General features: G+C 36.5%; 1 protein-coding gene across 12 annotated transcripts in view; it reads right to left on the bottom strand.

Moving 5' to 3' along the window:
* The window catches only part of TENM3 (teneurin transmembrane protein 3), a 699,726-nt gene that overhangs the window by 492,914 nt on the left and 194,037 nt on the right, over positions 1-12,775 (bottom strand). For all 12 annotated transcript variants that reach the window (XM_072406090.1, XM_072406089.1, XM_072406092.1 and 9 more), the window contains one exon: positions 4,021-4,318. In XM_072406090.1, coding sequence (XP_072262191.1) covers positions 4,021-4,252 — 232 coding nt within the window. In that variant the 5' untranslated portion in view covers positions 4,253-4,318. The remainder of the gene's footprint in view (positions 1-4,020; positions 4,319-12,775) is intronic.

Genomic DNA, 12,775 nt, shown 5'->3' with positions numbered 1-12,775 from the left:
TATCTACACAAACCAAACCAACCCAACCTTCCCCATTAACGAGACCACACTATTCGTTGGGTTAAATCGGCCATAGCAGCTCATTTATTAAACATAAATTATAATAACAATCTTCCATAGTAACACGTTACAACAAAAACATTAAACACCAACATTAACGCCAGTCCTTTTTCTTTTTTAGGTCCATGTAAGTATTCCTCCCCACGTAAAACACATTTTCAAAACTTTCCGGTCACTAACCAGGCCCCCAGGCGCGATTACGCCGCCTCGGGGACAATTTTAGCGGGTAACCCCTTTTTGCACCTAGCCCCCACAACAACCAAGTGTCGTGCAGGACCACCACTGACGAATCCGAGCCCTCCCCCTGTTAGGCCCTACCCCCTTTAACATTAACCCCTACATGGACCTATTACCAAAAATCCCACCCTGCTGCTATGACAATTACCGAAAAGGAAAACCCAATAAACAGGGAGGGAGGGTGGGGATCTCTTCACTTCTTTTTTTTCTAACTGACTGACCCCTAACCGTCCCCCCCCTTTTAAAGACCTAATCACACTCCTCCTATGCACCACTAACCCCCCAATCAAATCATAACTTCCCATCCCCCTTCATTTTTGTTTTAATTTTTTTTTTTTTTTTCCCCCCGCACTTTTTTTTTTTTTAAATATACACATAGCCCTCTGCATTACACTTAACCCCTTCCATTCCTTCCTTCCCTACTTGCCCTGTCATGCGGCTCCTCCGCTTAATTAGCTCCAGGCCAACTTTTTTAGCCTAGTGAGAAAATTTGACCATCCCACACTACATTTGCCTCAAGAGCTGAACTATTTGTCAACTTAAGCATCCTGTGTAGCCTGTTTCTAGAACTATATAAACACTCTACATTATAGCTTTCTAAATGTGGTATTTGAATGTTGGTCCAAATGATCAACAACCAGGAGTTGATGACTGCTTTATTTTCCTAAGGAGGAGGGACAGCGGGTGCCACGTGCTAGTTTTGCCCCCTCCACTCTCCATAGAACAGAACAGCAATGCGTGTACAGTGCTCGTTCATTCTATAGTCACAGGAAACAATCACAAAAGATTGATTCCAGCAACAGAAATGTAACTTGCAGACTTAACTTGCTAAAAGAGATAATGCTGATTTACCATTCAGTGAAAAGGTAGATTACCTACAAAGCTGCAAGGTGGGAGAGAAACAGGACTATTACCAACATGGTTGTGGCACATGCCAGGTGTCTGAGAATCACAAATACTTTGGTAGGTACCACACCTCAAGTGCATTTAGCTTTTTTGAATGGTATTTCTTCTGAAATTAGACACCACCACATTTCCTTGCTATCCACTAATGTTTGGGTTGATATGACCCTAGCAGGAAATAAGCTTTAAACAATGACTCAGGAACTGGGTTTAAAATAATTATTCCTTATCTTGGTACTTCTATTATTTTCATACCTGCCAATATAGATTAGTAGAACGTTTGTAATTACATTATACAATTGTTTCTTTTTTATTATTATTACTATTTATTAAAACCAACCAATAGAGCAGTGCTAATGGATACACTTCTGGTCTCAAGAACCTGGCGCCTTTCATAGCGATGATACACGGAGAGACAACTGAATCAATACTCAGCAAACAATGTACAATAGGACAGAAGCTCAGAATCCAGTGCAAGTGTTTTGTCTGAGTGTGTTGGTTCTTAATAAAGTGTTGTTAGTGATTTCTTTAGTGTGTTTTTTTAAGAAGTCTTTTTATGCTCTCGGTAAATACCGAGAGATGTTTTAATAAAAAAGCTTGAGTGTTTGCCACACCATTTAATCTGTGCTCATTTATTTCTTTAACACAAAAAGACTAAGATTTTTTCCTCCATTTATTTTGCTTTTCTTCCTTCACATTAACCTATTTGCAGCAAATTGTGAAATGGTTGTCTTGGATTTTTTTTTTAATTGCAGAGGTTTTCTACTGCAGTTTGTAGAAATGTAATTATACATAAACTTTTTACAAAAATTTTGGCACTTTTGTCAGGTTTTAATGTAGTTGGTGGCTCCATTAGAGACATTTCTTTGCCTCCTTTCTAGTAAAACATTTGTGCCAAGATAGGGAGTGAAAGAAACTCTCAACACAGGAACACATGGAATAGAATTCTATGTCCTGTGGCTTAATTTGTTGGGATGAGAACCAAAGTCTTTACTTGAGTTGCATGATTGCAGAAATGCAAAGTGGAGGGACGTCATTTTTCACTACAGAGATTTATAATGTTTTCACTCATACCTTTGTCATTCCTCACTGTTGTTCAGCAAGTAAATGTCAGAAAATCGGGGGGTGAAGAGGATCAGCTTCAAGGATGCTGGCAATAATATGAAATAGTTCACAGCTGTGCAATTTATTTGCTATAAGCTTACAGCTCACTTAGCTTACCAAAAAGAATACATAATATATCTATTGACTGGATATTCCCTTTAGAGGTCCAATACAAGTATTTGTATTTGTAGGTATGTCCCTAGGAGCATCCTATAGATTGACATGGATTACCACATGCTAAGGGAAGTAAATATTCTCTCCACTGCTTGACCTACAGATCAAACAATGGAGGCCAATGGCTAAAGGCCACCGTCTATTACTAGGTGATCTAGTAATGATAGTCCCATACAATATCATGAAAGGTCTGATATTGTTTTATGCAATAGCTAGTATCATTACCCAGTGGCACTTTCACCTTAAAATCATTAAGACAAATGTAATGATATTTATGTGCAGTTGCCTCTTCAGTTTACTGCTTTAAATTGTCTAACAAATTGTAGAAAATATCAGGAGCTTTTCAAATATTACAAAGAGAAAATACAAATTTGTGCTAATATTTGAATGCTCCAAGGGTATATTAGGGATTGTGCATTGGCCTTGGGTATTGTGTATGAAAAGCTGTTAGTATTACATTATGCTTTTATATAATTAGAATAAAATATGTTTGTTAAAGTCTGTGTTAAGTTTGGTTTTTGCTTGCATTATATATTATTATATTATATATATTACTCCTCACTCAGGTCTATAGGCATGCAAAATCAGTTTGAAGCAGGTCAGATGCACATCAGAAGGAGGTTATTAGCAGGTCAAATGCATTACTTATTTCTAAATGATTTCAGAAGCACCTTCAAAGCATGCCGCATTTTTGTCGATCAGGACAAGAACAAGACCTGTTGAGCAACCAAAAAGTAACTAAGAATATTGCTGTACTGTAACCTAGATAAATCAACTGTGGGGGACGGTATAGGAAGACTCTAGGATTCAGGATGAGGCCGAACTGCATGGAGGAGAAAGTCTAAGTCTAAATTCAAAACTGCAGTTGACCACTACCACAGGCTCAACTGATCCTCCCACCATTTCTAGTCAACTAAATGGGAGCTAGTGGGAACCTCTTTGTGTAGGCACCTCTTTGTTGCAGTTGGATCCATTTATACATCAGTATCCTGAAAACACTGAATCACTGCAGACCTCAGCCATACTAAACTGCATGACATAGAAGATGAGTGCGGTTGAGGTTAAACTGTGGCTGAAACAACAACCGTTGGGTCAGAGCGCACATTACTGAATATGCGTGGGGGGGCAGCTAGGAGCGGCTGATGCAGCGGGAGTGGAGCCTTATATCTTATATCTGTGTTATTTCTGTAAAGGTGATTTTGATCAGTTTTTAATTTTTTTTTTTTTACTTGCTTAGGTTATTAATAGGATATATATATATATATATATATATAGATATGTAAAACATTTTTTAATTAATATTAATCATCCTAAAAGACACAGATTTGCAAACTTGTGATATTTCATAAAGGTGCCCATATTTTGTAGAGATATTTTCTTTATCTAGTATCTTTTTATATAGATTTTCAAAGCTGGATGTCTTTACCTTTCAAGATATAAAAAACTAAAGCTAAAAACATGATATCCTAGGTAAGTGAATGGTGACGGTAGACCTTCAAGCAATAAATGAATAGTGTGTATATGACACATATAAGAACGTACCTTGTCTGGTATATTCATCTGCTTCTCTGTGAACCAGGTCTTTCACCCGGTTTCCATAGAGCAGCCGTGAAGAATCATGATCAAAAGCTTTCAGGGTTTCGCTTGAGCTGTACGATTTTTGTGTAGGCACTCTACAGTCATCATTGTCCACCGAAGAATTTGTGTAACGTCTCTCTTTGTCTCGCCGACTCTTTGTCAGAGAACAATAAGGCCTGCGTTCTTTTACATCCATATTAAGTTCATTCTGTGTCCACAATAGTCCAGCTTATTTGAAAATCGCTTCTCACACTTGATTTGTCTACACAGGAGACACAAATGTAAACAGAGAATCAATACAATAACTAAACAAAGGAACAAAAGATTGTGCATGCAGTATACAAACACTAAGAATGTTTTTGGTGCTTCCAAAAAATTACCATCTACTCTATCCAAATTGACATTAGGCACATGCACTGAAAGCATGACATAAAAGGGGGCATTGGCCTTTATTTAATGAGGTAGGGAGCGGTGTGTAAACTACTTTAAACTATAACAACAACTCATAAATCTTTTTTTTTAAAACGTAAACTCTTTGCTGTGTCCATTAGGCAGAAAAAACAGCCAATACCAGTACAAAAAGCTATATAAAGCAGCAGTTATAGAGGATTAAAAGCAAATACATACTTTGAGTTATTATTGCAAAGCATACAAAAGGTTGATATGAGGATATTCCATTTTGTAGATTTACCTTTTTTTAGTAGTTATCAGTATATCAGGCTCTTAAAAGTCTTCCATTGTTGAGTGACTCTTGAAATAATACAACCAGCCAACTAGAAAGCATATTATTTTCTGCTAGATTGAGCAGTCTTACAGATTTGCACCGATGACTGTGTTGTGCATTTTAGTCACAGAAAGCAGCATTATACGGACAATATATATATTATAAATATATATAGGCATTATATAGGCAACACCTCTTCTTGCCCAAGTTGATCATATTTAGCAACATTCATGAATATAATAATACTTTTTTCTTCTCCAGGCTGAGTGGTCAATTATACTAATGAAAAACCGTATCTTCCATATACATCGATACAATGAACAGAACTCATTTGTAGCTGTGTCTCCTTGTGAACTTAATGAACTCCTTGTTAACTTTTATCCCTGATAATCACTTCACTTTGTGTATGTATTACAATTAATTTAGCTGTTGATAAGACAAAATGCCTCATCAAAAGAACAAACTATTCTTGAAAGCTGCTTGCAGAATGAAATAATAAAGTGTAATCATAGTGCATCATTACAAAGGACAACTCACAGCACAGCCCCTATTAGTTATTATGTTTGATGGAAAATTGGATGACCACATGTGGATATATAATTGAAAACTATAGGCACAAGGCTATCTATCTAAAAATACTTTAGATTCCATCTAAAGGGAAGTTTAAGTACCAATGTATGCTAGACTGCTTGGTTGTTTTCCTGACTCTTTAAGGCTGAAAACTTATAAAAGATGCATACCAGCTATAAGAACTAATGCAGTCATACATAATGCATTTTCCTAAGGCTCTTGTTTTAAAGGAAAAATATACCCTGTTTATGACAAGGATTAAATTGTTGTTGGAGTTAGGATTAAAATTTATGGGTAGAATATCGTGCACAGAAAGGATGCCAGATGTGGATGAAAACGTACATTGACAAAAAAAAGTTGCAATACAAGAATTTCAGCACAAATGAACTTGACAATCTACCTGGAAAATAGTTGTAGAAAGATGTGGTGCCAGGATAAAGGATACCAAATAGCTATGGGATAGGGATATCCCATACTAAGGGATAGAGAAACCCTTTCTTCGATATAAAGCAGCCTTTCTCAAACTTTTTAACACAGCGTAACCTTTGAAATAACTTTCAGGTCTTTAGGGAACCCCTGATATAATTACTGCATCCACAGATTTGATATATTAGTGTGGTGGTCAGTATAAAGAATGTATCTTACATCTCTGGCAAGTAACATGAATGACAACCTTACAGATAACCAAAAAGATCATGTGTGTCACTTAAACTGACTTCAGAGTCACAAACTGCTCATTGCTCAAGGAACCCCTAGCATCCTCCGAAGCATCCCTGGTTGAGAAATGCTGATATAAAACCACTTCAGTTTTCGTATCTGGATTTCTGTGTGGCAGGCTAGAGCTCTTGTATACTAATATACGTGGGTGGTTCTGCTACTTGTTACACTACTAAGACCAAAAAGAAATGAGGATATTATATAGCAGTGGATAGACCAATGACAATGTGCAACGGCAGAAGCCATAGAAAGAAATGAATGTAATTGGTTGCTAAAAGGCAATCCTTACCACTTTTCTTAGCTTTGCCCTAACGATGGGCTGTAGTGAGTCTAGGGCCCTAAAAGACCCTGGGCACCTAGATGAAAATGCTTTTCTTTTTGTAGTACCCAGAAATGCAATTCAGTGGCTCCTTGGATCAGATCTTAAATGTTTCAAATACGATACCATGACTGAACAGGAAAATCTGGTATATATTATTTTTTAAAGATTATTATGTGATGCTAATATATTATACAATACTTGTTAATTTTAGGACATTTATCTATTTATGGAAAAATAAATATAAATTGTGAAGTACAGTTCAATGTAGAAACTAAGTGATTAAAAAATGTAAGGTTTTCTAATAAATCCAAATAACTAATTTATTTACCGAACATAATTCTAAAAATTGCGAGCTGAAATTGCAATCATTAAAGAAGCTAAGAATGGGTTTGTCTATAGAATCATATCTGAGATAATGACAACAATTGCTGGAAATACTACAATGGGGACCCAGGGAACTCAGTAGAAGAACCTATGGTAGGTACCCTGAATACCCTGAAACCATTTCTTTAAATTACAAAACTTTGGGCGCTTACTGTTACTTTAAAGGTCAAGGGATTTACTTCAGTAGATTTACATTTAATCAAGCTGCCCCCCCCCCCCCCCACACACACACAAAAAAGCAAACTCTTGTACTACAGAACTGATCACCACTTTTCAGATTTTTCTACATTGCAGACAATAGGAAGAATGGAAGAAAAAAAAATGCTTGATTTACAGCAGCTAAACTGATCATGGAGCAACAAAATTTATCTAGAAAGCTATAACATTTTACCTAGAGCTATAACAAATCCATTTACCCAAAGAACAACCCCCCCAGCAAGTGATCCCCAAATAAAGGCTCATGAGTCACATGTAGCTCTCAACACTCTTTGATGTTGCACTCAGCAGCATCTCAGCAAGTGCTTAACTTTGAAGTATATATCTTTTACAAGCACAGCAGGAGTCCACCCTGCTGCAATACCCACTTCTTTAAAACGCAAGGCCATGGCCAATCAGAAACTGCTCCTAGCTCTTGATCCTTAGGGGAACAGCAAATACCCAATCAAAGCAAATGTTCTTCTGTGTAAATTAGCATGTTATCATCATGCAATTAAAATGTTTTAATTAAAAGTATAGTTTTATTTTCCTTTTTTTTTTTTTCTTTAAATGGAACCAAGCACGTTTCATGACATCAATATAAGATGCACAAAACCAAAAAAGAAAGAAACACATGTATCTGGAGTTCTGCTTTAAATTAGAATAGCATATTATCAAACAACATCACACAATCTTTCAATTTGTTGAAATTGTAAACATTGAAATAATTTACCATAAACACTAGTCTACATTGAAACTTGTATAACGTGTATAGTAAGGGTGGCCATATTCAGGATGATTTTTCACACAGTCTGGCAACAATTCAAAAAAAAAAGAGATGGCAATTGTATTATGCAAGAAGCCAAAATGACCATCTGTGATCAACTGAAATAGAAAATACTGGCTAAAACAATTTACATGTTGGAAAATGTTCATCTGCAGGCAATCATTTTTGATCATAGTTATAAAGCCAAAAACGAATTTACCTGCTGCAGCAAGTACAATGCCTATGTCTTTTTTTATATCTGCTGGTATAGGTACAAGAAATGGTGGCCTTATTTGAAAAGAAAATCACAAAAGATGCAACAGGTCCAGACTGTAGATAATAACAAGAACAAGAGTGTTAGGGTGCCCACAAACCCACAAGACTAAATGTTTATATTCACGTTAATGGAGAGGGTAGGGAAAGAAGTAGAGTAATGTTACCTGTTGGCACTTCCTATAGAAAGGAAGGACAAGAAAAAATGGGGCAGCAATTTTACCATGGCTGTTTTTTTCTGCTTGAAAGCAGCCAGCTGTCACTGGTGTTCAGAACTCATATACAAAATGCTGTTTTGACTTGCTAGCAGGATCAGAAGACTACTAAACTATGTATTTGGGCATCTTAGGAAGAACATATAGATATACCATACACACTGTAGCTATAACAGCACTCCGAACTATTTAGAATAGGAGCACACTATTCATGTTGCTGTGTAAATCTGGCCCACAGATAGAAGGTGATGGTGACATGACCTAACCTCCTTCAGAGTTTCCAAGACTTTCATTCACTGGCAGATGCATTAGACGACTGCTTGTGAATAAGGAGCAGGAATAGGGACCCGGACTACAGACTTTTCTTTTGTCTATTTATTAGGGTAAAGCATGACCAGGGGAGCTCGGAGATCAACACCTCCTCACCAATCAGACAGCACTTGGCAATCCCTTCATTCCCCTTTCCTTTCTAACACTTACATTTATAACAGCAATAAACAACTCAATGTGAGTTTAATGATCCTAGTGACTTTTTATTAACAAGACAATTGTATTATCAACATACAGCATATAAAACAATTCTCATGAGTTGTAACAGTTGCCTAACAGAATTATAATTTACAGGTCCTCGAAACTATTGATCCCCTCTCAAATACCAATTTTGGGGGTCTGCCACAACCTCAGCCCAACTGTTCCTAATGTACCACACTACCTTAGGAGCGATATTAGTTATATGCAGAGGCTTACCAAAACTCAGCACCTTGAAGACCACACCCCTTTCATTCAAGTAACAATTTTTGGTGACACTATGCCTTCCAATGAGTCCCCAATGACTTTACAAGTTACGCCTATAAATTACTTTCTGGACCCATAACCTCCACCACTTAACCCATATCAGTCTAACCCACCAAAGAAAGAAGTGGGGGACAGGCAACTTTTACTTTCAGATCATTTCCCAAGTGATCTCCCCTTCCTGTCCTCTCCCCTCTATAACCCATCACCTCCCGTCCCTTTTTCATCCTTGACCAAAGACATTTTCTCACCTTTCCCATCCCTCTCTATGCCTTCCCTTAGAGTCCTTTCTTTCCTTCGGCTTCAGGGGATTCCTTTCCAATTGGACAAGGTTATCCAACCTGTCTGAATATTTCTGCTCCAAATTTCGAACACAATCTGCTGGTGCTCCAAAGGCTGCATGACCTAGCCAAAATCAGCAAACCATGATGTAAAAGAAGAAGATGAGAACTGAGAAGCAGTCCTGATTGCCCTAAGATGTTCCCTATTATATGGATAAAAGAACTACAAGAGTATAATGATATTAGCCATTGGAGAAAGAAAGGAAAACTAGAACTAAGAAACATTTTCCTATGGAGCCACTATTGCTGTACCTATTGCATGCTCAATTTTTTGTATGTAATGTGTGTAATAGTTAGAAAGTTCATTAATTTACACCAAAAATGTGCATATGGCATTTCTGGCAGTACAATCCACTAGAATGTTATCGACCATTAGATAAAAAGTGGAAAAAAACATTTAACTATTTTTAGCGCACCAATTAAATTTGAGTAGAATCAGGAAAATTCTATTCAAATTTCTTATTGTGGAAGTTTAAGAATCATTGCTAATTTGCACTTGCACGTAAAACTTCATGTTGCTACCAAATTAAGTTATATTACATGGCTCAGCCTTATGCTAATGAATTTAAACATTATATAACAGCCATGTCATTAATGTAGTGTTTTCTTTACCTATGCAGTTTTTAATCTATCCGCACTGTGCTTAATTTATGTTACACTATTTCACCAGTATTTATTTCATTTACGTTCATTTACAAAATATGTTGGACTGTTCTTTAGAAACCACTTAACACGTATTAAATCTTTTAATCGCTGGTTGTTATCCTCCTCCAGATTCAATTGAAAGGCTAATTGCTCAATTTATTGCACGCAAATGCACACGTAGCCCCAGGTGTTCTTTACACAAATACCAATTCTGCACTAACCCTTTCACCACTACCAACAGCTGTCATGAGTGCAGTTTAAAAGTAAATAACTGTATACCTTCCAGCATGACCCATTTTACCACAGAGGTAATGGTATCTTCACATCATTCCTAATTGTTTTCCAATTGCTGTTTCACATGATTTGGTAATTAATTGATGTAAAAAAACATTCTATATAGGGAAATGGTATTTTGAAACTTACAAAGGATAGGGGCACTGCACTATTAGCTGGCTAAAGTAGATGTTATGCTCCTAAATTAAATTATTTTTTCACACAAAATAGCAGTTTGCATTGGATAAACTTGACAGGTACTCTTTTTTTCAATCAGTGCAGAGAAAAACTGATCTGATACTGCAAATAATGTTCACCGAACCCTTTTGGGAGCGCACACGTGGTGTAGACAGTTGCTAAACGCAACAAGATGTAATGGAAACATTTGATTGGTGCCCGTCTATTGCCACAAATGGAACACTGTTTGCTGTGCTAGGTCAGCTTTATTTGCTCTGTGGTTAACGGAAGTGAAAAGAATGTGACAAGGTCACAGTAGAAGGGCACTTTTATGTACAAGCTCCAGAAGAGTACCTGTCATTCACATACAATGGGTATATTAATGTTTTTTTAAATGCTGCACATAATCAGTAGAACCTGTTGATACCATAGTGTTAAAATCATTAGAACTGCTGCTAGGGATGAGCAAAGGGATATAAAAGAAGACAATAAAAGGGCAATCTGAGTTGAATCTGATGTAATCCTGTCACAATACCTCTTCCAGTTATAATTTAGGGATAAGACATGCTAAAATACACTTCTAATTTATAGGTGTATGAATCAGAAATTTTGCAGTATGTCCATTATGCTCATCTTTAATTAATAAGCATAATACTCAGACAGCTTTTGCTAAAAAAATTGGCAAATCTATTGTTTACTGCTTATGACAGTACTTTAATAAAGAGCATGCATTAAGATGAGTTAAGAGAGATAACACATCAGGATAGATATCTTTATTTCTAAAAAAAATTATACAGTAACATGGCTGCAAATATAGTGCCCGATGAGGCTAAAGCTTTCTGATTTAAGCCTATTGATTTTTATTTTATAAGGTATTGAGCACATTTACTTAGCAAAGTTCAGTTAGATAAATTAAAAAATTACAGTTTTGTGTAACGTGTTAAGTTATGCCTCTTTGCCATTTTCCCTTTTTGCCCTTACACTTAACTGAATATTAAAACTGAATAGAATGTACTTTATTTACTTTGCTAAACACCAAATAAAATCAGAAAGTTTCTAACTCTTCTTCACTCGTACTTCATGCCATAAGAAGAGTTGTATGGCATGTATAGTGACTATAGTATCCTTGAAATAGGATTACATTGGTGCCTTCCTACTGCAATCAGTGTTGGATGTTGAAAAATGGTGACTCCTATTGCCACTGTGGCTACATAGGAGGGAGAAAGAAACCCACAACTCAAATTCACAAAATATTGTGGTTGTTGTGTTAGTGCAGGAGCACAATGCATTCCAGCCCTAGCAAATAGCCATTGTGTATTATGGTAAGGTCGGAATAACTAGTCTATATAGCTGGACTGGGAGTAAGTACATAAAGTGTGCATGTGGGGGAAGATAAAAGGTCAAATGTTTCTTCTTTTCACTTCCTTTCTTCCTGGAATAAAGGACCCTACCACATGCGTAAATAGAATTAAACATTGGGGAGTTTTTATGCTACCGACTATGGGGCAATGATATAATGCTTTGCCAGGCCAACAACTTGTCTCTTTGTAATCCTATTAAGTAAACCACTCTCTAAGGTTTTACTATTGAATGCAGATCCATTTGCTGATTGATATGTACAGGGTGAAAAGTATATAAATATTTATTCATATTCTAAAAAATAAAAAACAATGTAACGGAGTAATTTGACAGTTATAATGACCTACATTTCTCATTTACTTTGGCCCTTCATACTGCGGGGACACCCCTTTATACCAAAAAACAGAAAACTACTATAAGGATATTAAACTAAGTCCAATATAATAAAGCTATCAACATCAATTCTAGATCTGAGACATTTGTTAGGTAATATCCAGTAAGTGATGAAAAAGTAACACAGAAATTACTTATGTCACATTTTGTAATGATCTGTGGTTAACTCAGTGATGGCATCAAAATGTATATTAGAACATATATCATAGAAACAGTTACAGTGCCTTCTACTTTTTTCCATTACCATTCTTTTTTCTGTGTATTAACTGTGGAAAAGGATTTATAGTGGATTCATTCTAAAACATTTTACTGTCTACATAATGATAGCCATGCTGCCAGCTGGAGCAAGGGCCAACGCAAATCTTGCACATCACAATTATACAAGCACTATTCCTCCTTGTCTGAAATCTACAGAGCTTGTTAAAAAACATAAGAGGAGACTGCTAATAACTATCAATATCTTCCGGGGATTCCTGGATAGGACGACGCTGACAGCAGCAATCTGACTACAGACCTACAGATCCATCCTGTAGGCCAAGGACAGAGTGGGGAAGCAAAAATAAAAGCAATGTG

This window comes from Pyxicephalus adspersus, chromosome 3 (genome assembly GCF_032062135.1).
Source record: "Pyxicephalus adspersus chromosome 3, UCB_Pads_2.0, whole genome shotgun sequence".
NCBI classification, from domain to species: domain Eukaryota; kingdom Metazoa; phylum Chordata; class Amphibia; order Anura; family Pyxicephalidae; genus Pyxicephalus; species Pyxicephalus adspersus.
The sequence above is the reverse complement of the archived record's forward strand: the minus strand, read 5'-3'. Positions and strand labels throughout refer to the sequence as shown.